The following is a 27862-nucleotide window of genomic DNA, read 5'->3' as shown; positions in this document are numbered from 1 at the left end:
TGCACTAAAGGGCTGAAATCATGAGGTCGTCCTGCTTGGCAGGGCTGGTTACGTGTCCGGAGGGGGTGGAAGTCCGGATTTTGTCCGTGGCCAGGCACTCCTGGCTGCTCACACCCGTGGGAGTGATATCCATGAGTTCTCCGGATGAACTAAGGGGGAAAGAGGGCGACACGGAGATTCCTGATGAAGGATCCGTCGAGCCCGCAAACAACCTCGGGGGCTTTGGGACTAAGTTCGGCTCGTACTGCGCCCTCAGCAGGATCTCCTGGTCGCTGACGGATTTGGGAATCTCCGCGAAGTCGCTGGAGCTATCCGACACCATCATGCAGTAAATGTCCTGGAAGGAGCTGCTTTTGCTGTCCAGGTTGAAGAGGCTGTCGATGAACTCGGCGAATTCCAGCACCTGGGGACTGGGAACATCGGCCAGGCGGCCGTTTTGGAGCGCCGGCTCTTCCCGAGGGGACAAGGATGCACGCTCCCCGTCGCTCCCGGTGCCCTCGGCGCTGCAGCGGCGCTGCGGGGTGGTGCCGCCGCTGTTGAGGACGTTTTCTGGGGGCTGTGTCTCCTGGGAATGCTTGGAGAGGCTGTCAGCAGCCAGCAGCTCTGTCCGGGAGCTGAGGGAAGGGTTTTCCTCAGGGATAGCGGGGTCTATATAAAAGCAGTGCGTCTCATCCTTCTCCATGACCGCATGGAGGCTGGGGGAGCCCCGGATGCTCCGGAAACCGGAGGAGCGCCGGGAATCGAAGCTGTAGATGGATTCGTTGTCCGAGAGGCTCTCCATGGTGGCCAGAGGGGCACGGCGGTCCTGGAGCTCCACGGAGAGACGTTCCTTAGTGTCCAGGAGAAGCAGCTCCACGGGGTCCTTCTGCACGGGAGAAAGCGGCTTCGTCTCGTAGAATCCCTCCAGGCTGATTTCCGAATGGGATTTGCTCCTGCAATGGGAAACGGAACGTGAGGCTGCAGAATTCCAGAACAGCCGGGGAATCCATGGGTTCCTCACACAGCTCCTCCAACCAGAGGCATCCACAACTCCAGGGAATCTCCTCTTGCTCTGTCCTCCTAGCTGTAAATATCACAAGTGGATTCTCCCTCTGCAAACTTCAGTTCTTGCCCTTCTCCCTTTTTTCCTGGCTCACTAAATCTTTCTCCCCTGCCCAGAGATGCTGTGGACTATCCCTGATAGTGTTCTTGGTTGGATGGGGCTTGGAGCAACCTGGGCTGGTGGAAGGTGTCCCTGCTCATGGCAGGGGCTGGAACTGGGTAATCCTTAAGTCCCTTCCAACCCAAACCAAATTTGGCTCCAAGTTTTACCTTGGGAAAATGCTATCTGTCTTGATAAAGAGAAAAAAGGAAGTTTCTTCTGTACCTCTTCCTGATCTTGCTGCATTCAAATTCCTAAGCAACACAAGGGATTTTTTCCCCAGCACTCCACAAGAAATCCTGGGGCTTTCTCTCCCACAAAGGCAGCTCATGGATCTGTCTTTCTCACTAACATGGATCACAACGCCCCAAGAGAAAGAGGACCCACACCTGGAGGCGCTATTCCATGAAAAATCTCTCCTTACTTGGTGCTGCTGTTCCTCCTGTCTGCTGGGATGGCTCCAGTTCCAATCTGCACGGTGGGGCAGCTGGGCAAGGGCTGGCTCTGGAATATCAGCTCCGGGGTGAGATCCACTTCTGTAGGACTCACCATCACTTTGGCTGCAGAAAGCAGAGCTGTTTTCCCCTTGTTGTAGTTCTCCAAGACCTGTCCAAGGAAAGCAGAGGAACAGCAGGGATTGATTGGAGGTTTTCAAACAGCTGGATTGGCCTCTCTCTTCCAAGAGCTTTCTGGAAGCACAGGGAGATAAAAGAGTAGGTGGATAAATCCTGAAACATCCCTGGATGTCACCAGGGCTCCAGTTTAATGGCAGCTCCTGGAATGAACCATCACCACCCAACCTCACATTACTCTGATATTAAATTTGGAAACAGGAGCATCTGGGATTTTGGGAATTCTATTTCCAGACCTCACCATGCTCTACTCCAATACCCTGTGCGAGACTGACCAGGAGTATCCCCTTTCCTCCTCTTCTCTGAAATAAATGGCCTGGCGTATTTAAGCAGCAGCATTGCAAGGCAAGGCTGGCTTGTCCCAGTGTTTTTTGGGATGGCAATTCCCTGCCTTACCTTGTTGAGCCCTTCCATGACCACATAGGGGAGGTGTTCATGCAGCATGGCCGGGGAAATGATCACCTCGTTGAAGGCCTTGTTGTCCCCCCAGATGGCAAAGTAGGTGGGATCCTCCTGCTCACAGCAGCTGGAAAAGGGATCCAGACAATAGGGAAAATGGGATGGAAGAGCAGGGCATTGTTTTGGGACGTGAAAACAGCAGGATGCAGAGGGAGAAATAGAGAAAAAACAGAGGGAGGAGCTGTTAAAATATTGCTTCAAAATCCTGTATTATCCAACAGGGACATGATTATCCATGGGCTGATCATCCTCTAAAGAGGAAAAATACTTTGGACAAGGGCCTGGAATAATGAAAAAAGGGGGGGAGCAGCTTTAAGCTGAAAGATGGTGGGTTTAGAGTGGATATTGGGAAATAATTCTTCCCTGTGAGGGTGCTGAGGCCCTGGCACAGGTTGTCCAGAAAAGCTGTGGCTGCCCAATCCCTGGAAGTGTTTCAGGCCAGGTTGGATGGGCTTGGAGTAACCTGGGATAGTGGAAGGTGTCCCTGCCCTGTGGCAGAAGGAAGAAATACATGAACCTAAGTCCCTTCCAACCCAAACCACGACAGCATTCCATCCGCTGGTTTACATTAGATTTTGAAAGAAACTTTTCCCTGTGAGGGTGGTGAGACTGGAAAATTGGGATAGATTTCAAAGGGAAGCTGTGGCTGCCCCATCCCTGGAAGTGTTCAAACCCAGCCTGGACTGGGCTTGGAGCAAACTGGTCTAGTGGAAGGTATCCCTGCCCATGGATCTTCACAGTCCCTTCCAACCCAAACCATTCCATAACCCTGCCAGCAGACACAACCACTGTCCCTGTGAGACACTGGGGAAGAAAACCCCCTTCTCCTTGTGTCAGGGGAGAGTTTTCCAGCAAGAGTTCTAGCAGGAATTGCAGGACTCACCAGCACTGCTCGGCAGGGTGGTTGTGCACCACGTGGATGATGCGGCCAGGGGGGTACAGGGGGGTGCTGGCACTCAGGGCGATGGTCAGGTCACTGGGATGTGTCCAGAGCCTGTTGCTCGTCACCGAGTTCTCCTCCGGCTCCTCGGGAAGCTCAGATTTGGGAATGCACTTGGTAGCCCCCACAATGATCCGCCACTGTTCCCACAAAGAGAGAGAGAGAGAGAGGGGATGGAGGATTTGAGGAGAGAAAAGCAAAAAAAAAAAAAAAAAAAAAAAAAGAAAGGCAGAATTGCCTGGTAAGACTTGAGAGGTTTAAAGAATTCCAGAGGCAGGATATTCCCAGTTTTCTTTCACACAAGAAGGATTTGCCTAAGGAAGGTGTGTGAAACACCAACAGAGGTGTTCAGGAGAAACAGCGACACTGGGAATAAATAAGGAACAACACAAGGACAGGAAAACAGGGAAGCTGGAGAAAGATGATACAAGTGTTTCTGAAAGTTGGTTTTCCTTTCCCAATTATATACCCTCTCCAAGTAAATTCTATCATGTATTATCCCTAAAAAATCTTCATATTTTATGTCTTTTTTTTCCATCTTGGTGCATTGGGGAAGACTAGGGAAAGACAACTTCCCACACTTCCTATCTCCAAGACATGAGCAGACCATTTATCCTGGAACAGCATCACCCCAATGTTCTGACAAGCACAGCAGCTGCTGTACTTCCAGCCTGTTCCCAGTTTTAACTGGCCAGCACTTGGAATACTGACTTTAAAAGAGGCTCAGACAGAAAATTCCCTGCTTGGTCATTTGGGATCTGTGATGGTGAAGTTTCAGCAAGTGAGCTGGAATGATCCCACTGAACTCTCCAGCTCTTTCCATAATTCCTCTGGTTCCCTAAATAATGATCCTGAGGAGACCTGGTGGTCTTCCACCCTTCCTGCCACTAAATTTCCCCATCCCTGCTCAGAGACCTCACCAGGTGTTGGTTCTTCCTGCTTACCTTTGGTTTGGTGCTTCTTTGGAGAACATCCAGAAGCTGTCGGCGAAATCCCTCCAGCTGAGAAAGCCCGATCCTGGAAGAGAGGAAGATGTGATCATGGAAAAGAAGGTGTGGTTATGGAAAAGAGGAAGACGTGATTCTGAAGAAGAACAAGTGAGTCTGGAAAAGAAAATTATGGATTATGGAAGAGGGGGAAATGTGTTCACAACACCTGGGCAGGGAACAGGACAAGAAGGATACAGAGCACAAAAAAACAAGGCATTGTGTTTAAAAGGACACTATAAGGATACAACATGGAGCAGATGGATTCAGAGGTGGGCTGTGGCATCACCCAAGAACAGGAGCCAGGAGTGAGAGGCCCCAGGGAACTACTGGGACAACAACCAGGATAAGATCAGTGAAAAGGGAAGGAGGGAGGTGATGACTGAAGATGGAACAGAACAGTTGAGCTAGAAAAGTGTCCTGGAGCTGAATGACACCACTGAGCAGATGACAGGATGGATAGGATCATGGCATCCAGGTAAATCCCAGGTTGCCAGGCTCCTGCTCCAAATCCCTGCTCAGCAGAACATAACCCAGGAGGATGAGGAAGGTGAGGAATGCCAAGGCATAAGGAATGAACTGTTTCGGAGATGAGGTGACATGGAACAGGGATTTTTGGAACAAACTGGTCCAAATGAGGTGGCATCACATCCAGGACAGGGCCAAGATAACACAGGAAACCAGAAGCTGGCACACTTGATATTCCAGGTACCACAAGGAAGGATTCCAGAGGTAGGACATTCCCTCTTTTTCTTTCACACAGGAGGGATTTGCCCATAAAAACCCCAGCAGAGGTCTCCAGGAAAAAAACACAGCGACACAGGAAATCAGGAAGATAAACAGGGAACAATAAAAGGACAGGAAAATGAGGAAGCTGCATACAGAGAAGATCCAAATGTTTCAGACAGGAAACAGATGATTTGGGACAGAACAGCAGAGATTCATCAAGGAATTCAGACACTTCTCCACTTGCCTGGGCACCAGATCTTTGCCAAGCACCACTGCAGTCACAAACTCCTTGGAATACTCCATGGCATCCTCACTGGAACAGAAATAGGAGCAAGAAGAAGCAAACAGTGTTTCATTCCCAATTTGGTGGCAGGGAAACCAGAGGCACAAACCCCAATCCAAGCTGCTCCAGGCTTTGGGGATTTGCACCTTGTGGAAGAAGAGCCTGATCTCCACATCCCATGGCCCAACCATTCCCCTGCACATGACTCTGGATATAGCTAGGAAAGGAAATGCTTCAACTCAATGCCTCAGTCATTTTCCAGTAGTTTGGGAATGGTGGGACAGCCAAGGGAGAAGATATCCTGTACTCCTGAGGCTACAATGTAGGATGAAATACCCCAATATTTGGGAGAATTCAGATGGCAAATTTCTTCAGCAACCTGACTTCCAAGACAAGAAGAAAGAAATCAAGATTCCCACTCTGAGTTTCCTGGAGATGTTCCAACTCCCAACCAGTTACCACAGGCAGAGGCTGCCTCACTGACCTAGGGATGATCCTGGGCATGACACAAGTCAAGAGTTACCAAGGGATCCAGGAGTGGAAGTTTGGAGCAGAAGGTTGTATAACTCTCCTGAAATATCTTCCTCTGTAGCTCTGTGGCTGCAGAAGACCTGGGAATATTACAATAAGGAATGCCACTATCCAGATCATCCATATCCAGCAGCAGGATGGTTTAAAACCCTTGGCTGCTCTTGGAATATGATACAAGAGCTACCATAAGAAGCTTCTCAAGACCCACAGCTGATTCCAACGGGACAGCTTGGTGTCTGTCAGGACTAGGAAGACCTTCCTTCACTTCCCAGCAATCCAATGGGATGTTTTGTTTGGGAAAGACATGACCAGAAGGTCTGTTCCCATTTATAATGGGAGGGACCATTAATTAATCTCTCCCTGGTTTTGCTCCACGGCCAAGGGAGAGAAACTAGAACAATCCCTGTGACAAATTTTAGGCTGCAGAATGACAGAAATCACATCCCAATTCCAATTTCTTTGGAAAAGGAGTCCAAACAACTGGATAAGCTGCTGCAGACACCTACATTTGGTCAAGTACCTCCCTTATTTCCATCTGTTCAGTGGGAGTGGGCAGAGAGTAAGGAAATTGCACCCATTTCCCATTAAAATTAGAGCCATGGATAATTCAGTTTTAAACCAGAATATTTGGGAAAGCAGCCATCTGCCATCCTAACTTGAATTCCAAACTATATCCCAGAGGAAACACTCGGCTTCTCCAGGCTGCCTGTCCATTTCACTGCTCCCTAGAGCCTCACAAGCAGGATCCAGTGTATCCCAGGTGTATCCCAACACCTACCTGAGCAGCCCACCTGGGGGGGAATAGGCAAAGCACTTCAGGGATGGATACTGGGGACGCAGAAGGAAGGACAGGATGGCAGCTGTGCCAGCTCCAAGGGAATGCCCAACCACAATCAGGCCGTAGTGTTTTGTTCCTCTCCCCTAAAAATCATAGAAAACAACAAGGAATCTAGGTCAGGTTGAAAACTAAATTGAATTTGCCCCCCAAATCTCACTTTTTCACCAGTTTTGGAGTCTGTTTCTACGCATGAAGATTCCAGATTCCAGCTGAACAGCTCCTTGCTTGTTCTGAATCATGGAATTGTCACGGAATCCTGGAATGGTTTAGGTTGAAAAGGTAGGGAGAGATCATCCCATTCCATCCCCTGCCATAGGCAAGGACATTTTCCACTAGCCCAGGTTACTCCCAGCCCTGTCTGCTCTGGCCTGGAACACTTCCAGGAATGGGGTAGACACAGCTTTTATGGGAAAACTCTGCCAGGGCCTCACTGGAGGCTGGAATTCAATCACTTCTGGAATTCTACATTTGGCCTACTGGGACTTCCCTGAAAGAAAGAAGGTGGGAATAAAAAGGAAAGGCCCACCAGCTTTTTGAATTATTTAGGATTTGATGGGAGACTTTTGCCCCTCCTGATAATATCCAAGCTCACACAGAAAGTGTCTCTACACTTCACTGGATACTTTTCTCTGGAATATCTGTCCTTGGCAACTGTCAGAAACAAGGTCCTGGGCTGGTCCTGTGATGGCACTTATGGACCTAAAGCCTGGAAAAATTCCTCCTGAGCAACAGGAACAACTCCCATTTTCCTTTTCTAGGCAGAGGAATGAAGCTCCATCCCAAAAAGCTGGATGCTGGTTGATCTCTTCCTCCATCCACCAAATTTCCCAAGGCAACACTTCAACAACGATTTCCAACATGTAAACCAAGGTAAGCTGCTTCCCAACATCTCCCTTGAGTCCTGTGACATCTCCCTGCCACCAGAAATGTGCCCACAGGGATAGTCAGCATGGCATTCTGAAGAAAATCTCCATAAAAATGGGATTTTAGTTCCTGCTGATTTGATTTTAATGCTCCCTGTCCTTCATTGCCACCACGTGGGACTTCCTGCCTCAGGAAAAGCAAAATAATCAGGAGTTCTGCAGTATTGGTGCTTTCAAAATAAAAAAGCCTTGCAGGAAGTCTGGATGGGGTTTGGAACAACCTGATCTTGTGGAATATTCTCTGCTCATAGCAGGGGGTGAAATGGGATGAGCATTAAGGTCCTTTCCAACCCAAACCATTCCATGAATGAGTAACTAGCTGGAAATCCAGAGGGACAGGAATTAAAGGAAGAGCTGAGAAATGAATACAACAGACTCAGGGACACGGAGATTCCCTTAAAACCCAGTTTTTTATGGAAATCTCATCCTCTGTCCAGAGGCAAGTCGTACTCACCAAATCTCGTCCAAAAGCTTGGGACAGCACCATCTCCTGCTCCAACTTCTTCTTGATGTACTCAGCAGACAGCACCATTCCCTGTGGGAAGACACAGCAGGATGTACATGAGATCTCAACATCCAGCAGCGGGAAGGTGGGGAAGCTCTGGAATGGATCAGGATGGAGGGAGAACTGATTCCCCTCTGCATTTCCAAAGTTTTGGTGTTTAAGGAATAAAGGCAGTTCTTCATTTAGGAACACTCCAAGGGCCTATTCCTGGGCTTTTAGAAGGAAAGCTACCCCAAATCCAATTAATTGAAATACAGGATTGTGGATTTGCTACTTCAGGCCCTGGGACCTAGGAAAGAACAGAGAAATAGACTTGGATATTCTAAATATTGGGGGTTTTTTAAGCCAAATTATCCTATTCCAGGTAAATTTGGGAAGGAGTTTTCCATTTAAATCTGTGAATAAAAGTGTGAATTATTCTAATAGAGATAATACAAACACCAGAGGGAAAAGTGGCTGCATTAGGAATTAGTTCCTGCCTTCTCCAGCCATCAATATTACAGGAATTTGGCTGTTAGAGAATATTCATCCCAAATAATGAAAGGGTTTTATTCCCTATAAGTCAGTAAGTACTGGAAGATGGGAAAGATCATACCTGGGTCTAAACATTCCTCTTCTCTGCTGAAGAGTATTTCTCTATCTGTGTGGTGATTCCAAATGTTGATCCAATTCAAAGGGCAGTTACAAAAAAACAACTTGGAATTTGGTTTGTTGCATAAATTCCTGATGATGCTACAGTTTAACTCAGTGGGAAGTGAGCCTGAACTCCAAAAAATTGGGGGATATGGGGAAAAGCAACTCCTTGGCTGTTTTCCTTTAAATCCCTATCTTAAAATGGTGTAAGTACAATGGGAATTGTTACTGGGGGCTCACTTTCCATCTCAGAGATATAAAAGAATTCCTGGCTCCAAAAGCAAAGAAAAAAAATTAATAATAATAATAATAATAATAATAATAATAATAATAAATAAAACCTCAGTTATCCCAGAGAGCTGGTTCAGGGGTTGGAGCTAAACTTGGCAGGATAATCAAAAAGGGAAAATCAGGGAAACATCAGGGAGAAATCAGAGGTAAACTGGAGGAAGAGATGAGGGGGGAAATGTTGGGGGGAAAATGAGGGGGCATACATTTGGAAAATCTAAATCAAGGATAAATCAGGAGTAAGTCAGGAATAACAGTGCTGACTCTCTTGCATCAGTATTACCTCATCAAGCCTCAGATCAGGTTTTATTCCATTCTTACAGAATTTCTGGGATTGTTTCAGAGAGGGGCAGGAAGGCATTAGAGAAGCCAGTGAGGAAAAGAAAGCAAAGAAACATGAAATTTTCCAGGTCCTCAGTATCCAAAATGTCTTTGATCCCAATATGGATACTGGAGAGGGGAAGCAGCACAGCAGAGATCCCACTTCATGGAAATGAGATATATGGGATGCTGCCAACACCAAAAAGGACCACAGTGGTTGTGCCTTATCTCTGCTCCCAGCAGCTCCCCAGCTTCCAGGAGAGTCTCCATTCCCAATCCTAATGAGAAGTGAGCAGCAGGCCACTGATCTAAATTCCCACCATGAATTTGGGATGCTATTTTTAGAGAGCATGACCCAAATCCACGGTGATGTCACTGCTGGGATGGTAGTCAGCCTTTAGGACGTGTTTTTGGTAATTATATCCTAATGGAGACAAGGATTTTAATTATTATGGAATGAGACTGCACCTTCCATTTAAATTTTCCACTGGAAAAATTCTCCAAACATCATGGAATCCTGGTTTGGCTTGAAAGGGACCTTAAGGATCATCCCATTCCATGGACACCAGGGATACCTTCCATTAGCTCAGGTTGCTCCAAGCCCTGTCTAACCTGGTCTTGGACACTTCCAGGGGTGTAAATCCCTGGAAATCTGTAAATCCTCTAGGAAACAAATCAAATTTCAAGTTCATACAACTATTTTGTCTTAATTTTGCAAGTTCACACGTAAATAACCACATGGATCAAGATTTAGGGAAAAGGAATGGAAATATTCTGCATTGTTTTGCATCCCAAAAGCACAAAACTACTCTGGGATAATTGAGATTTTGGGGGAAAATCCTCAGAAGGGTCTATTTATGAAAGAAAAATGTTGGGAATTCTCATTACTGGATGTTCTATCAACATGGGATGGTGGCTGAGCTTCCAGGACTTTTCAGCAGCTCCTTGTTGTCTTCCAGGTTGGCTCAACACCAGGAAAAAAAGCTCCAGATCTTCCTATTTTCACTAATTTTGTCCTGGGAGTTCAACAACTAGATCTGGATTCACCCCTTTGGCTGAGGATTATTTTTTAAAATAACTTTACTATAAAATCAGTGGATGCTATTGCAAAAATAGTGAAGTTGGATTCTTCTTTGAGTTATAATCTTTTTTTTTTCTGCATTCTAATCCCTAAACTTTAGTTCCAGCACTATTTTTTGATCCAGAATAGCTCAGAGGCCTGATAAATATTTTTTAAATTGTGACATTGGAGCTGTGGAGTGAGAAAAAATTTCATGTGAACATTAAGACATGGAATTTTAGGATGGCTGATAGACACCCCTGGGGATGGGTGGGACAGAATCTGCAGGAAAACACCCCAAATCAAACAAATCCTGGGAAAGCTCCCATGGAGCCAAGTCCTTGTTTCCAAATTAAATGTGCAAGTGAGACACTGGATTTGTTTGGATATTAAACTTGACTCCTGGACATTTAAAATGCATTTAAAATTCCATTATCTCCCTTAGTTTTCCCTCAGGAATCAACAGCACACTATTGTCTGCAGATTAATATTGATAATAATTCCAGAGAAAGTGAGTATTTCTCTCCTGGCAGCAATCCCCAAAAAAAGAAATAACACAAAGGACAAATAAAAGCTCTGTCTGGAACAAAGGGGATAAACTGATAATGTTTATGGAAGTCACTGGTGGAAGAATATTTTCATATAAAGATCAAAAGCAAAGCCAATTTCTGCAAGGATTTTTCTGGATTTTCACATGGAAACATGGAATTCTGGAATGGTTTGGACTGGAAGGGACCATCCCAGTTCCATGAGCAGGGACACCTTCCACTGATCCAGGCTGTCCAAGATCCATCCTCCAAGGCGTCCCAGCCCGTGGCTGGGGTTGGGACATGATCTTCTAAGTCCCTTCCAACCCAAACCATCACAGGATTCCATGGTTCTATTTCCAAAAGCAGAGGGAAGAGGTTTGGTATTCCAGCAGGACACCATGAGGCAAGCTGGAGTTCCCAACTCATGGCCTCCAAAGACTTCCAAGCTCCACATCCCACCTTGAGCAACACCTCATCCCTCCCAGCAGTACTTCCAGCAACTGCTCCATTCCTTCCAACCTTCACTCTGGACCTTCCTTTCCCAACCTGGCACTGCAGCCTTAGAAGCTGCCAAATTCCTGATCATCTTAAAAACTCAGCACGTCGTTCCTTTGCCAGACAGGGGCAAAGGTCAGCTCTGGAATAAATGGATTTAGCCAGCTCATAGACAGAGCATCCATCTAATTTCACAGATCCAAGTCCTGCCACTGTCCTTTGAGGACATTCCCATCACAGCAGAATTTTAAGCACATTCTCAGGCTTTGATTGAAAAATTCCTTACAGATCGTTGGAAGAAAAAGTTGTTTGAGTGGCTCCAGGAATTCCATTGTGGGTCTCCACAATGTCTTTCCCAATTTGGAATTCTCTGATTGTACTGAGTTTTTAATTACACGCCCAGCGGTTTTAACTGTTCCCACTAATTATTTAACACCTCAAAGCCCTTTCTCTGACTTCTTTTTCAAGTAATTAAGACCATTTGGGGGTTTACAATTAAAAAGTGAAATAATTAGAAAAATCCACAGGGTTTTGTTTGGTTTGAGATAGTTTTCTTTTTTGTTATCCCCACCTTGTGTCCCAGCCACGTTCCATGGTGCCCCTCAACCGGCAGGCGCTCCGCGTCCCCCGTCAGATCCGTCAGGGCATCCTGGAAGAAAAGCAGTTGCCTTGCTTCAGGTGAGTCAAATCCTGGTCAGGATTCCAAAAGGGGGAAGGGCTCCAACTCTCTGGAATGTCCACTGATGAGGCCACTGTATATCCCACTTACTTTCGGAGACAGAGTTCCACGGATGCTGATGACCACCTTCTTCTTGTCATGGTCCACGGCCACGTAAAAAGGGGTTTCATAAACCTGGAAGAGATCAGGAGAGACATTCCCATTGGATTATCCTCAGGGAAAAGGAGGCAGAGCATATGACAGGATTTATGTCCAAATGATAGAATTTCTTGATGGAAACGGAAGAGAAAAGTGCTTCGTTTCCCTTCATTATCCCGCTACAGCCGGAAGCGGGTAAATCCCTTTGGGAAGGGGGTGTGGGATTGTCCTTACAGCATCGTGGCACGAAGTGTAGACGATGTCCACGGAGGTCATGTTCTCATCCAGGAAGTGGCGCCGGATGGCGATGGCATTGCAGCCACAGCAGTTGTCCTCCTCGATAGTGACGCCGGGAGCGTAGCGCGGACGTGACGGGCACAGGCAGCAACACCTGCAAGAGGGAAGCACGGCTTTAAGGGGGGGGGGGAAGGATGGATTTAGAGAGGCATTCCTAGCAAAAATGGAAAGGCGGGCCCTCCAAACCTCATCCCGATGGCAGTGAGTGCCAAATGAAGTATAAAACCATGAAACAGCCTCAAAATGTGGGATCATGTGCAGTTTTCCTTTTGAGCACCAGAGAGAGCTACAATGCAGCCAGACCCCAAGGAATCCAAGGATGGGGGGGGGGGGGGGGGGAATGGCTCCTCAAAGGATACTGTCCTTGGAAGTGCAGTTTTCCAGTGCTTCAACATGGAAAAGCAAACACTGACCGAGCTCCAGGTTTATTTATAGGAAAAAAACAGTTTTAGAATCATCCCAAAATAAAGAGAAGCACATTTTCCTTCTTTCTCTCTCACAAATAAAAGTATTCCCAAGGAATCACATTCCTCCCAATAGCCCAGGAAGTGCGAAAAGCTCGTCCTCAAATGAAATCTGGTGACAGAATTCTGGCAGCTAGAAACAAACCCTTGCACCGGGGTAAAAATCCTGAACTGGAAAAATCCAATTAATCTGAAGGAGTACAGCCCAAGCCACGAAAATATTGGAGGTCTTTTAATTAGGACCCAAATGTCAACTCCCTGGATTTTGAGCTCCAAGAAGCTCTTTTTGGACTTGGTGTTGTGCCAGGTGAGTTCTCTCCGCTGGCTGTTCCATGCTCCAGAGAGGATGGAGAAGAGGACAGGCTGGTTTATGCACAAGGAACTGGAAAGGATTCAGAGAAGCCTTTGGGATATGAAGCCCAGAGAAAGAGAAAGAAAAAACACAAGGAGAAAAAGAGAGAAAGCACCAAAGTGATGAAATAAAAGCGAGGAAAAAAAAACCAAGGGTGTTTTTAAATGTGGGAAAACCAGGCAAGAAAAAAGGGATGAGGGTGGGCACTCACGAGCAGGATCTGGCCAGGCGGCAGAGTCCACATGTGGGCTTCCTCATGAGGTAAATGGGCCATCCATAGGCAGCCAAGGCAAAGAGCATGTAGTAACACACCTCCCGGTACCGCTGCATCTCTTGCTGGAAGACATGGGACTCCCTGAGCCTGGAATCTCCTGAAATTTCTCCCCTCCTATTCCCTTTCTTCATAGTTAGGCACATGCTGAGTGCCAGCCCCTTCTCCCAGCTGTGCTGTGGTGACTGAGGAGAGCGAAGTGGCGATGCCAGGCAAGAGCCACCTTCCCCTCCCAAAGATTTCTCTGCCTGATTTCCTGAGGAATTCTCTGGGTATCCCACCATGCTGCCAAGGAAGCCATTTCCTGCAGATCTAGAAATGAGCTCCCTAAATATCCCCTTTCCAGCAGGCCAGAGGATGCCTGGAGAGGACCACAAAGCCAATTTAGGGTCATGTGCTGCAGTTGCATCCTATAAAACCTCAGTTATCCCAGAGAGCTGGACTGGGGCTTGGAGTTGAACGCGGCAGGATAACCAGAGGGAAAAATCAGGGAAACATCAGGGAGAAATCAGAGGAAGAGGTGAGGGAGGAAATGGCAGGGGGAAATGAAGCGGGAAAACCAAAATCGGCAATGAGTCAAAATCAGGAATGAGTCAGGGATAACAGTGCTGACTATCACAGCAATATCACCTCATCAAGCCTCCAGAAATCAAGTCTTATTAAATTCTCATGGAATTTCTTGGATTATTTCAAAGAAGGACAGAAAGGCATGAGAGAAGCCAGTGAGGAAAAGAAAACAAGGATCACAGGTGGCTTTGGAGGATCCCACATCCCAGGGACTTACCGCATTCTTCAGATCCAGGTATTTGGTGTTCCTAGTCACTGGCATTCCAGACAGGAAAGCTAAAATGTCATTGTTTGCCTGGAAGTCACAAATACACAGAAAAATTCCTCTTTGTGACAGAAAGACAAAAATCCACTCCCAAATATCCCAACCAGGCCCCTCAAATATTTCCAATGGTTTTATTCCTGCCTGATTTGAATCCCAATTTAAGAGGGGAAAAAAAACATTAAAGTAAATCAATTTCCTGCTTGACAATCTGCAAACCTCAACAGTGACTTGGAAAACTGGGAATTCTTCCTGCTGTAGCCTGAATCCCAAATCAAAGGGAAAATAAACCAAATAATATAAATCAATTTCTGACTGGCTTGACAATCTGCAAACCTCAACAGTGGCTTGGAAATTTAGGAATTTTTCCCCCTGCAGATTGCTCGAGTCTTCTCCACATCACCGTACAGTGAGAATAATTTTCCTATTTATTTCCAGGTACCTATGACCCCCCCCTTGGAGGCCCTTTTAGGATCAACAGCTTCTCCTGTGTCACCTGCCTGGAGAAGATCATTCCAGATTTGACTCAGCACCAGCTGAGCCCTTTGAAAGTGGAAAAACCACAGGGAAAAACTCAGGAAAAGCTGCTGAAATCACCATTATTTTTCTTTCTCCACCTCAGCAAGCCAGAACAGCCTAGAAATGAGGTGGGCAGGACCACACAGCTGTTTCCCAGGGAATCCCAGAGCAGCTGGGAAGCAAAATTCCCAGTTTTTCCCACCTCATCCAGCACGGCGCTGCGCTTGGCCCGTTGCCGCTGCCGCAGGAGAACCAGCCCCGCGATGATGTCGGAGGGGACGATGTCCAGGTCTCGGAAAAATTCAGCAAAAAGGTAAGCTATCTCGGAGTAGGCATCCTGCAAAATCCAGGGAGAGAGGGGTTGGAGGAGGAGGAAGGGTTTGGATGTGGGAAAGCTCAAAACAGGATACCAAGTGAGAACTGAACTCGTTTCTGGAGCTCTGCCTTCAAAACAGCCACGAGATTCCTGCAGGGAATGCCAGATCTGGACTCATCACATGGTTATTGTTTCTTGTTTATTTTCCACAGTGCCACTCGGGGGCTGGATTTGTGATGTGTGTGGGCACCTCGACATCCAGACAGCTCATGCAGGACAAAGGGAAGGAAAGGGAATGCTTTTGGCTCTCTCTGTTAAACAGAGAAAACGGGATGAAAACCAAGCAAATCCCAATCCAGTGCAACCTTGGAGTCATCCTTTCTACTCTAAAGTAGAATAAAGGCCATTCCATGAGGAAAAAACACTAATTTTGTCCTATTTAAGAGTCTCTCTGACTCTAACTTTGCCCTGGGATCCTTTTTCCCATATTTATCCCATACCTGAGATCCTCTTGCCCAAACTTAACCCAAACCTGGGAATCTTTCCCCAGATCTACCCCAGACCTGGGGCCCTTTTGCCCGCATTTAACTTGCCTGTACTTATTCCAGACCTGGGATCTTTCTGCCCAAATTTAACTTGCCCAAATTTATCACAAACCTGGGATCCTTTTGCCCATACTTCCAGGCTTTTCCAGGTTTATTTCAGATGACACCCAAGCAAAAAGGCATGAAAAGTAAAAAACTGAGTCACTGAACGCAGAATTCCTGGGAATGAAGGTGATCAAACCCAAAAAAGGAGAGGCAGAAACAGAAGTAACCTGATAGGGTCAAGCAAAGGCTCTGGAACAGAAGGACCAAGATACTTTGAGGAGAAATGTCCTTTTCCCACTTCTTGCTCTGTGCTATGGGGAAAAAAAAACTACAAAACCTACAAAAACCTACAAAACTACAAAACAGGAGAGTATTTTGGGAGCCTGGAGAGGGGTTGGAATGTGGGTTAGTGCTGACCTGTCATTACTCCAGCCTAAGGACAAGGGTGATTCAGAGGCTGGAGTAACAAAACATGGAGATGCACCCACCATGGGTCCATATTTGACTCCGGCCATTCCAAACTTTTCCTACAAGGATGATCACAGCCTTACCCTGAACCTTTATCCCATATTTTCATAGTATCCTTTATCCACTATCAAAACCCACAAGACTGGAGTGTTGTGGAAACCCTGAGCACTCCAGGACGGGATTTCTCCTCTCCCTTCTTTGACCATCAAGACAGCAAATCCCTTCTCTTCCCTGCAGGAATGACCTACATCCTTTTATCCATGCCAAACTCCTGGCATGTGGGATGACTTTCTCTCATTTTTCACTTCCCTACAAAAGCCAGTTAAACCCCCATTAAGTACTGGAGCTCCAGGTGCCAACACTCTGTGCCAGCAGTGCCTTTGGAAAGCCAATGGCATTCCAACCGCAGTATCCTTGAAATCCTGACCTCATCAATCCTAGCAGGGCTTCTGTGAGCTCACGAGAAATGCCAAGAGCCTCCAAAGGAAACAGGACAAACACCAATTAATCCAAAGTGGCAGCTACAGCCCTGGATGCTCTGACAAAAAAAGGCCCTGATGGAAGTTCAATGCGTATTTTCCGCTCCAAATGAACAGCTTTTTGTGGGAACACCTGACATTATTCCTGTTTGTCCACCTGGAGTGCTCTGCTACAAACCCTGAAGGCTCTGAGGCTTCACACTTCACCCCACATCCTTTCCCCAAAGCCAAGTCCATTCCATAAAACACTTTTCCAGCCCAGAGGACAACGATCCTCTGCTGCTACATTTTTATTTTTCCATGGAGTCTGGGATGGGCAGCAATGGAGTAATTTCTGATCCATTACGTGTTCATTCATTCCACACGCTGCCATGCCAGGACACAACATCAGGGCTTGTTCCTGCAGAGAAAAGAGGCTGGAAATTGCTCAAAAGCTGGATATAAAGTGGAAATTCAACAGCACGAGGTGTCTGGAATCCACTTTTATTCCAAGCTTAAAAAAAAAAAAAAAAAAAAAAAGAGAGACAGTCACTGCAGAATGGAAAGTTTGTTAAAAAGAACTCAAAATATTTGGAATACTTTGCAATCCTGAATACCTGGGAGTTGTTCAGGGCATTCAGGTGCCTGTCAGGGCTCTCTAACCCAGAATGCAGCATCCATGCTGGGCCCTCAGGACAGGTGTCTCCAGCACCTGGGCAAGGTGACCTGGATGCGCTCTCAGGGAGAAAGGAAGCGCCTCTGCTCTGGAGCACCAAGGAAAAGCTGCTGTGGGAGCTGCCAGGGCACAAAGCTCCTTTGGTTTCAGTTTTCCAGATGGATTTCCTCAGCAGATAAGCTGGGAGCTGGCAGGCCTAGGCTTGAACTTTCCAGAGCGACATTCCCAGGGAACATGGTGGCAATTCAGTCAGGGAAAGGGATCCTGGGAGGAGCAGCGTTTCAGGACACAGTGCTGGATTTCTGCACAAGGGCTGTGACAATTCCTGCAACCTTGCACAGTCTGGAAGCTGCACCTGTGAATAATTCCACAGCACTCCCTAAGAAATGCTGTTAGTTCAATTCATCACCTGGGAAGAACAAACGTTCACCTGACTCTCCTTTATTTTTCTACTTTTCCTTTGGAGCTTTCAATCCCAGTCTCATTTGTCTTCCTCTCCACGTTCACATTTCTTCCAATGTGCTCTTTTTCCCACTGCATCCTTTTGGAGCATGAACTCTGGGCTATATTTAGTGAGGACACGGCGGCTGTGGTCGGTCCCTTGGTGTTTTCCCTGTCATTTGCCGTGCCCTTCTAACTGGAGTTAAACGTCTGGGCGGATTTTTTGGCCACTGCTGGTTTTGTTGGAATGTCCTTGATAAATCCCAGCTTTTTTCCCTGAGAGGTTGTAACTAATTCAGTGCTCAGTATCTGCAAGTGCACGAATCTCCTGATTTTTATGACTTTCTTCTCCCTTTGGGAACAATTCCCTAGTTCTGATGGCTCCTTCAGGAGTCCTCAAATCCTCAGAATTCTAGCCAAATTTATTAAATCAAAAGCAAAGTTTTCCAGCACCAAAGTCTGACTTGCCTCTCCAGCAGGTCCTCAGGAAAGCTGGTGAATCCCACCCTCAGGCACCAACATGCTCCAAGTGATTTTAAGAAGAATAGAATAACAACATTTTGGGAAGGAATTTCCAGGCTTTACCCTTCCCTGCTAGAAAACAGCAAGGGAAAATCCCAACAGCAGCACACGAAAGTTCCCAAGGATCTTCACATGGATCTATGGATTAAACAAAGTAGTTTTTGACTGCTGGGGACTCCAGAAAGATTTTGATGATTATTCCAGGTTTTTGTTTTCCCATTTCCAAATTTTCCTCCTTAAGGGTGCGAGACTGATTGAAATAACAGGAAAAATGCTCAGGAAGGGGCTGATAAAGGGAAATAAGAGGAAGTGCTGCCAAATGGGATCCTAACCTGAGGGAAAACAGGGATTTCTCCCACTGATATTCTGACTCCCAACAGGAGATTTTTGGTACCCACCGACTGTGAGTCCTTTGTCCGTGTGCAGCAAAGGAACACTTTGAGCCTGCGTGTCCAGCTGCTGGCTTGTCCCTCTTCCAGGCGGTGTCTGGGAATAAAAGACAGAGTAGAAATGTGAGGAGAGGCAGAACATGGCATAGGATCCAACATGGAGTGGCAGAGACTGTGCTGTCCCTGGAAAAATGGCATAAGATCCCCCCAGTCCTCCTTTTCCCCAGGCTGAGCCCCCTCAGCTCCCTCAACCACCCCTGGTGCTCCAGCTCCTTCCCCACCTCCAGAGAAGTGTGAATCCACATGATCAAGCACTGTGTTTGGATACTTGGTATCCTGACTGAATGGGATGCATGGAATGAAGCTCCTGTTGCAATCTGGCAGCTGCTCCATGTGCCAGGATGTGCAGCCATTCAGGAGGAAAAGAAATCTACCTCAGGATGAGGGAGTGGGAATGGCACAAGAGACCCTGAGCATTTCAGACGTGCAATTTTTCCCCATTGCAGAATCATGGAATGCTTTGGGTTAGAAGGGACTTTTAGGATCATCCTGTTCTACCCCCTGCCATGGAAGTAGGGACTGATTCTGTGCCAGAGTGCCAAGCTCCCTGAAGTCCACTGCTCCTCCTTTTTTTTTTTTTTTCCCCTAGGGAAACACAAGGATATCCCATCAGAATAAGCTCAAGCCCAGAAAATGGGTTGTACCTGGAAGGAAAAAAATAGTGGTAAAGGAATATTTGCTGGAAATGGACAATCCACAGGGATCCATCAGCTCCTGCCTAAGTACCTGAAAACAGTTCAGCCTTTCAGAAGAGGAATGGGAATAGGAGTGTCAGCAGGGCTCTCCTCTCCCAGATCCCAAAGAATTCCAGAATTTCCCTAATGGGGCTCAACAGCCAAGTGTATTCTGAGCTATCTTCCCTCTATCTTTTCCCAAATTGTTTCTTCCTAATGCCAAACTTCTTTACATTCAGTAGAAGCTCCAAAGCTCCTTGGAAAAGCCTAGGCACAATGAGCCAAGCCCTTTATTGGGTTGTTTCTTTTTCCCAGCCCACACACACCACGATGCCACTGGGAAAGGAAAACCACCACGGGACACAATCCAGCCAGGCAGAGAACTTCTTCATCTACTCCTTGGAAAGGATTTCTTTCAGCAAGAGGGAGAAGTTGGGAATTATATCCTTTGGAAACAATTGTTTGAGCAGTGAACAGTCACATTTGATGTTTGTTTTTCACATCATAGCCTACAGCATATGCTTGTTAACAGCTGTTAACATTCCCTTTCCAGAGGGAAAATCCATGAACAGCAGGAACAAGCTCTCCATAAATGCTGCAGGCCTGGAGGGAAAAGTCCAGCCAAGGGAGAAAGGCCTTCACTTGGCTTTCTGGGATCTCAAAATTCCCCCCAGAGGAGCTAATTCTGGGGTTGGTTTCAATTTACTCGTGCAAGCTATGGAGCTCAGATTGGCTTTGGAAAAATCATCACAGAGCTCTGGAATGGTTTGGATGGAAGGGACCACAAAGCTCATCGAGTTCCACCCCCTGCCATGGGCAGAAACAGCTCCCACTATCCCAGATTGCTCCAAGCCCCATCCAGCCTCGGACATTTCCAGGGATGGAATAGCCACAGCTGCTCTGGGCCTCACCACTCTCACAGGGAAGAATTTTTTCCTTGGATGTAGTACTACATCCACAGTATTATCATTCTCTTCCTGGGAATGCCCTGATCCCAAGCAGCAATCACTGTGCTAGGCACTAATTCCAAATATTCCAGCCTACTGTAACACATTGGAAAGGTCAGGAGGAGTATCTGGCATTCCACAATAAAACCCAGGCTTCTTCCCATACAATTTGATGCACTATCCTTAGAAAAGCCTAGTTTTCCCTCAAAAGGGACCTCATTCCAAGTTATTTGAATATACAAAATACACAAATTCAATGAAAAATGGGAAATTTACAGAGTTTTTTTGAAAGACTCATTTTTTATCCCTTGGATCCCGATGCCCTCCAAAGCCACATTCCTCAAGGACGGCCACATATCCAAGGAAACAAAGCCTGTTTGTGTTGTCCCCTACTGGAAAAAAATCCTTCAGAAAAAGAATTTGCTTGGTGAAAAAAAGCTTTTTCTCTCCCCATCTGGGGAGCTCCAAGATGGAATTAATTCTTAATTAAAAGATCCAACTGCCAACACAAAGGGAATTGTTCTTTGGCCAAGACTAAATAGGAGAAACCTCAGGGCAAAAGGTTGGATTTTGGAGAGGAAAATAAAGGAAGAAAGGGGGTTTGGAAGGAGGTGCTGCCTCAAAGTAAGGAAAATTTAAGCACAGACTCACTGTTTCCATGGAAAACGCTGCTATGGGATATGGACAAACAGGTTGTTGTGGTCAGCAGGGTCCGTGAGGATTCACAAATCCAACAATTAAGGCAGAATCCAGCTTGATTCCGCATGGCTTTGCCTCCTTTGGATGCAGGTGCCCACACACAGTACCTGGCAGGGAGCTGCATCCTCCCAAAATCCCCCTCAGCAGAGCAGAATGCTCCCTGCAGCAAGGCAAGGAGAAGGGCAAGATCCCAAAAAAGCAGGACACCCTTCCAGAAACCTTGCCCTGGGAAGCTGTGGCTGCCCCATCCCTGGAAGTGTTCCAGGACAGCTTGGACAGAGCTTGGAACAACCTGGTATAGTGGAAGGTGTCCCTGCCCATGGCTTAAAGGGCTTTATGAACCCTTCCAACCCAAACAATCCTAGAATTCTCTGGCTCTGGGAGGATTTTGGGTGCCTGTAGCCATGAGGACACAGCATTGGTAACCCCAAAACCCTCCACTGGATCTTTCCTTAAATCTTTGTGTCCTTGGATAGAAGGGAAATTTAGTCTGCTGTGAAGACAGGCTGGGAGAGCTGGGAATGTTCAGCCTGGCCAAGTGAATCTCCAGGGAGATCTTAAAGTGCCTAAAGTAGATCCAAGACAGCTGGAGAGGGACTTTGGACAAGGGGCTGGAGGGACAGGACAACAGGACATGGCTTCCCACTGCCAGAGGGCAGGGATAGATGGGATATTGGGAAGAGATGCTTCCCTGTGAGGGTGGTAAGGCCCTGGAACAGACTTCCCAGAGAAGCTGTGGCTGTCCCATCCCTGGGAGTGTCCAAGGCCAGGCTGGAGCTACCTTGTCTAGTGGAAGGCATCCCTGTACATGACAGGGGGTTGGAATTCAATGATCCTTAAGGTCCCTTGCACCCAAGGCACCCCAGAATTCTGGGATCCCATGGAATGCTGCCTTACCTGAGGTTGTAGGTCCTTAGGTTGCGCTGCCGGCGCTTGGTGGCGCGGAGCTTGACGAAGGTGCGTCCCGTGGGATCAAAGACACACAGCACAGTGATGCACACACTCAGGATCACCACCCAGTTGCACACCACCATTCCTGAAAAACAAAAATGGGAGTCAGGTGCTCTCACCCTTACTTCCCACCCCAAAACCTGTGCAGCATAAGGAAATTCTCTGGAAAGGCTTTTAAGCCACAGCTGGATGAGTCTTCCGGCTCTTTTATGGTGCCATTAAATGCTCCCTGAGTATCCGGGATGGCACCATTAACATCATCCCCACCAGAAGACCGGGAAAGGCTTCTAGGAAAACAGTAAAGCCATTCTGAAGGGAAAAAGCAGAATTTTCAGACTGCCCTTCCCTGGGAACACAGATTCCTGCCTGAGTGCCGGCAGCACGGGCGGATGAATGGAACGACTGTTCCGAGCAATAAACAGGAAAACAAGCCCCACATTGAGAGCTCCCATCCACTTCCCAGAGTCAATCAGCATAGGCAGGAACGAAGGATGCCCGCCAATCCCTCCCAGGCTGCCTTCCAGCTCCCTACCCAGGGTGACACTCTTGGCTGTGATGTCGTTGCAGGAGGTGTAGTACTGCGTCAGCCACACGATGCCCACGATGGCGTACACGAACTCGATCACCAGGATTGCTGGAAAAAACAGCAACAGCACTGGTAACAGCAGCCTATTCCCTAAAGATGAGCTCCTCTCCCCATTTTCTCACGAGGAATAGGTATAAAAATGCTTCGGAAGGGGACGTGTAAGGAGATGAGGCATAAGCGTGACATGTTCCAAATGACTCCAGAAAAAATGGGATCCTGGAGGGGCCAGTGCCCTTGGTTGTGTCACAGGTACGAATCAGAGACCCAGACCTTCTTCCCACGCTGCTGGAAAGAATTCCTGAGGCAGCAGGAATGACAGGACCCAAATCTTAACTACCTCAGACAGCTGGCCTGACTCACAGATCCAAAATAAATTATGTGGATCCAGGATTAATCCTGCTCACTCTGCTTAGCAAGCATTCTCAGCACCTTTGCAACCCTTCCCATAACAGTTCCAAGGAGACAGCTCTTAAGGAGCTCCTCAGTTTTGCATGTGACTCTGATAACAAACTGGAAACTGGGGATTAACAGTGCTTCCCTGGAACAAAAAAGCTGGGAAACTGCTCTGAAGTGCCCATCCTCCCACTTTCTCCCCAGAATTCCAAAGGACATGTGAGCAGTCAGGTGTGGAGAAGGTGAATACCTTGCTTGGAATTGCCTAAGTTTCAGTGGGGCTGAGACTAAATCCAGCCTGGCTTATTCCACTCACCCTCCTTATCTCCTGCTGGCATGGAATCTTTCCATAAGTGGCTTTGCTACAGATCTGGAAAGACCAGTTCCAGGAGACAGCGCTTTCCTGGGCAAGGAATCAGGGTTGGAACTGGTTCCTGATGAACCCAATTTATGCCTGAGTTAGGTTTTGCTTCCCTTGGCTCCTCTCCCCTTTGCCTGCTGCAGGACAGGAGCAGCAGGAGCAGGGATGAGACATTCCCAGGTTCACTAAATTCTTCTGCGTTAAACAGCACATGCTTAAATTGGGACAGTCACATGGACCTTGCCCACGCACTGGTCACGCTCCCACTTCCATCAACACAACTGATTAACCACCAGCAGCAAAAAACCCAAGAAAAAGGGAATACAAGACCCAAAATCCAGAGGAAATCCCACTTCTGAGCACACAAAGAGTTTAAGGAAGAAGGGATGTTTTAGGGGGCAGGAAAACCTTTCTTTAGATTCTCCTGACCTCCCCTGCTCCACTTAGTCTGGTTTTAACACAAACTGCCAGGCTCTTTGTGCTTCCCTAGGGAGACTGGCTGGAAAGCTGGAGAGGGAGATTTGTTTGCTGTTTGCATTAATGACTTGCACTGAGCATTCCAAGTCTTCCAGACTGAGCTTTCAAGCAAGGCTATCCCTATTTTAGTGGATTCCGCAGGAAAGCAACCCAGCAAAAAGCAGGAATGCAAACCTACAGGATGATTTGTTTGGAATGGGTTTGGCTCTGCATCTCCAAAGATTCTCCTCTTAAAATCTTCATTCAGCACAGAAAAATCTGATTAAATATCCATACCTGGAAGGCAACAGAACCCAGGGAAAACAAGCTAAAAGAGAATCAGGGATCAGGGAATAATCTCTCCCCTGCTCTAGTTTTTGGAGAGGAAGTGAGACAGGAATTGCTTATAGGAAGAAAAAGGGAACCAGCAGGTGGAAAACCTATTTTCCTCCCAGTGCCTGGAGGGATGGATCATGTGAGTCAAGTGGCAACACCTCGGGGTCAGAACCTTTGGGATTTACACTTCTATCCTTGGAAAACGTGGGGGGGGGGAAGGGGGGGGGGGAGAGAAACAGAAGGGGAGCAGATTCCATGAGACGACAAGAAAGCTGTTTGGGATGTGGCCTGCTAGTCTGACAGCCATGATGAGGCACAGCGTATAGATTCATTTGGATTCATCTGGCTGTGCCAGAGGAGCTGCACTGGGCAGGGACAGGAGCTCCAGGGAAGAGCGCACACACACACACACAGACACACACACACACACACGGAGAGGCTCCGGCCACTTACCCAGTCGGACGTAGAGGACGTACTGCATGGAATCCCGTGGCTCCGTGTACAGGATGCTCCCGCGCATGCTGAGCCAGATGATGGCCAGCTCGGCGATCATGCAGCTCAGCAGGATTCCCAGGTAGCCCCGGCCGTGGTCCACCAAGTTTAGGGAGCACGTCTCGTTGGGATTGTACACCAGCCCAAAGAGCACCACCGAGAGGATCACAAACCTGCCGGGCAGGAAAGCCAAGGGAAACCATGGAATATCCCGAAGGTGCTTCTCTCCTAGGTGTCCCACAGCTCTGTACATTAATCTTCATTAATTAGGCATTAATTGATCTTCATTTGGCCACCAGAACGCGACAAGCCATCCAGCCCTGCTACCCCCATCTGAACTATTTAATCCATGACACATTATCCCACGCCACTCCAGAGAACTTGCGGCTGCCACATCCCTTGGAAGTGTTCAAGGCCAAGTTGGATGGAGCTTGCAGCAACCTAGTGGGACCTGTCCCTGCCCGTGGCAGGGGGTTGGAATTAGATGGTCTTTAAGGTCTCTTCCAACCCAAACCATTCCAGGATTCCATGCCTGTTTTTCCTGAACTTCTGTACAGAAATACAGCCCTAAATTCCAGTGGAGAATCTTGGGTGGCACAGGAGGACAAGGAGCTCTGCTCAGGCTCTTTGAAACTAGGCTAGAACTTGGAACAGAGCTTAGCTACAAAAACAGAAGCTGGAAAAATGTCGGTGTCCATCAAGAATGCCCCAACCAAACTTTCCAGCCCCGCGTAGAAGCACAGAAAGAATTTCCAGCCGTGCCAGGAATAGCCAGAAGAATTCTTGAGTGAATTCCAAGCATCCTTTTGCCCTTCTCACTTACCAGGTGGTGTGAAGGAGGAAGAGGAAGACGGCTGGCAGAACCAGGTCATCGCTGCCCACAGACCAGCGCCGGCGGAACACGACAATCCCTGGCATGGCTGGCAGGTCCCGGGAAGTTCAGCAGGCACAGCACTCACCTCCTGGAAAAGAATGGAAGCAAAGCTGCTGCTGAGCCTCTGCAGCCCCCTCTGGGAGAGCCCCACAACCTGGGAGCCATCCTGGTTTATCCTAGAGCTGCTTCCTTCCAGCACCAGGGGGCACAGCACGCTCAGGAAGGAGGGCTGGGATTTGAAGGAGTGGGAAGTAATAGGTGAAGCCGGTGTGTAACTCATCCAGCTCCACTTCATGGGATTACCTGGAATCCTGTTAGGCTGTGATGGTGAGCAGCCACCGTGGGATTTGGGACAGGCCATCCTGGCCTCAAATCTCTGTAAAACCCTATTACTGTGTTTTTCCATGGACAAACCTGCAGCCTGGCTCTTGTTGTCTAACAACTCTTCCCCCCCACTTAGCTCAGGAAGCCAAAATATCCATTAACAGTCAGTGGCAGCGTCTGGGGAACTATGGACAGGCTCTCAACAGCAATTCCAGTGAGGATATTGGCTCCTAGGAGATCTCCCCCCGGACCAGCAGGATAATCCTGCCAGCTCCACATCTCCGTCACACCTGCACTGGCTCTGACAGGCACAACCAATTCCAAGGTGGAAGATTGAGGAGCTGCTGTTCTTTCCCTGGGTTTTGTTTGTGCTCCTATTTTTAGGGCTTCACAAACCCTTTGGAAAATAGAAACAGGAGCAGTGCAAAGTCACGAGACTGCACAGGGCACTCCAGCCTCCTCCAGCACAGCCATCCCACTCCATCCCAGCTGGGTGTACTCCAAGCTGCTCCAGAGGAACTCTGGCAGCACACCTTATTCCACTCCTGGCTCAACACACGACCCACAACCAGGAATTTTCCTTGCCTTTGCCAAATCCAGGATAGCATCTTTGCACTCTGGCAACAGCCACCAGGGATTTCTGGACTGGGGGGTATCAGTCCTGTCCCTCTTTCCATGCCCTAATCTCTGTCCCATCTCTCTAACCTGTGCTACCAGGGAATGCTACCCCTCACCTATTCCTCTCTGCTCCAAGCTCTCCCAACTGCTCCATCTCAGTTCCTAACCCCACCAACCTCCCAATTCCCACATCCATGCAGTGCTGCTGGAGTGCTCGCTCCATCCATGGCCTGCAGTGGCTGTGCTATTCCAAAGCTGCACTTCCAAATCTGTAAACACTCTTGGATTTTTGCCTCTGTGAACCCAACAGCAAACTGCCAGGTCAGGACAAAGTGTCCTCATCCATTACTTACAACAGGATTACCAACAGCATTCCCAAGGGAATATCACCTGCAATACTTCCTCTACCAGGCAAAAAAAAAAACCCCCACACACTTGGATATGATGTCCATAGAATTCCAGCATTGTTTGGGTAGGAAGGGAGCTTGAAGATGATCCAGTTCCATCTCCCTGTCATGGATTGGGACACCTCCCACTAGTCCAGGCCGCTCATAAAGTTGAACCCTCCAGACAACACAAATGTTTGGTTTGGGACAGCCCACGGCATCAATTCCTGCCCTGTCCCACTAAATCCAACCCAGCAGTCAGGTGTAGTTACCCCACCACTTCCCAGAACATCCCAAATCCAGAGCCTCCTCTCCTGTGCTGACACCCACAGCCACTGGAATCTTCCAACATGTTTCAGCCACCCATTACTGAAAACCTACACAATCCCCTCAAATTCCAGGATATTCCATAGTTAACAGGCTGCTTCCAGCCCGTCACTCAGTTGACAGAGACACTCCATTCCACAAACAAAGCAAATGCAAAATTCCAACGCCATTTGGATTCCCACTTCCTCAGCACAGAATAATCAGAGTACTGGGTACATTCCAGCTCTACCTTCACTCCTCTGACCATCTGGAGACTCCCTCCCAGCCCCATTGTGCCTGTCATTCACCACCCAGGATAGCTGGGATATCACAAACCCTGGATACACCTGCAGCTCTCTCGCTGCCTTTGGACAGAACTTCCCAGCTCACCTCTGCTCCCATCATCCCTCAGCTGCATCCCACCAACATGCTTTCCAGAACTCTTCCACCCCACCACTTGGGCTCTCCCAGTTCTAACCACCCTGGCCCAGTTTGAGAAGCGGGATACCGATGACAGCAACAAGTATCCAAAGTGGATTCCTATCCGCAACAGATGGGGACAGAGTGGAGAAGCCTGTCACTCTCTGTCACACATGGGAATACTCACTGTGGAACTGTCACTCCACTTACCAGGGCAGGAACATTCCCAGTTGATTCCCAAAGACTCCTGAATTTAAACTAGGAGAGGTTCAGGGC

At 47.7% G+C, this 27862-nt stretch overlaps 1 protein-coding gene across 1 annotated transcript; it reads right to left on the bottom strand.

Annotated features, from left to right (window-relative positions):
* Nucleotides 1-4: 4 nt before the first annotated feature.
* Nucleotides 5-25576, bottom strand: DAGLA (diacylglycerol lipase alpha). The gene is made up of 19 exons (XM_062494919.1): nucleotides 25482-25576; nucleotides 24620-24831; nucleotides 22567-22668; nucleotides 21981-22119; nucleotides 18713-18800; nucleotides 15046-15180; nucleotides 14280-14357; nucleotides 13436-13560; nucleotides 12346-12502; nucleotides 12064-12147; nucleotides 11866-11943; nucleotides 7917-7997; nucleotides 6480-6622; nucleotides 5132-5200; nucleotides 4117-4189; nucleotides 3116-3312; nucleotides 2170-2299; nucleotides 1566-1747; nucleotides 5-932 (listed from the first exon to the last, which is right to left on the bottom strand). Exons 1-19 carry the CDS (start codon nucleotides 25574-25576, stop codon nucleotides 5-7), a joined length of 3096 nt encoding a protein of 1031 aa, XP_062350903.1.
* Between the last annotated feature and the right edge of the window lie 2286 nt (nucleotides 25577-27862).

The sequence above is a fragment of the Cinclus cinclus genome, chromosome 6 (assembly GCF_963662255.1).
Source record: "Cinclus cinclus chromosome 6, bCinCin1.1, whole genome shotgun sequence".
NCBI lineage: Eukaryota > Metazoa > Chordata > Aves > Passeriformes > Cinclidae > Cinclus > Cinclus cinclus.
Note: the sequence above shows the minus strand (reverse complement) of the source record. Positions and strands in the feature narration are given on the sequence as shown.

What these genes read in the sequence shown, in the direction of transcription:
- DAGLA (XM_062494919.1), bottom strand. Translation starts at nt 25,576, where the DNA reads ATGCCAGGGATTGTCGTGTTCCGCCGGCGCTGGTCTGTGGGCAGCGAT. An exon ending in TTCCTCCTTCACACCACCTG is followed by an intron (nt 24,832 to 25,481) that starts GTAAGTGAGAAG and finishes CCTGCCCGGCAG; the next exon opens with GTTTGTGATCCTCTCGGTGG. An exon ending in CGCCTGGCCAGATCCTGCTC is followed by an intron (nt 12,503 to 13,435) that starts GTGAGTGCCCAC and finishes TCCCTCTTGCAG; the next exon opens with GTGTTGCTGCCTGTGCCCGT.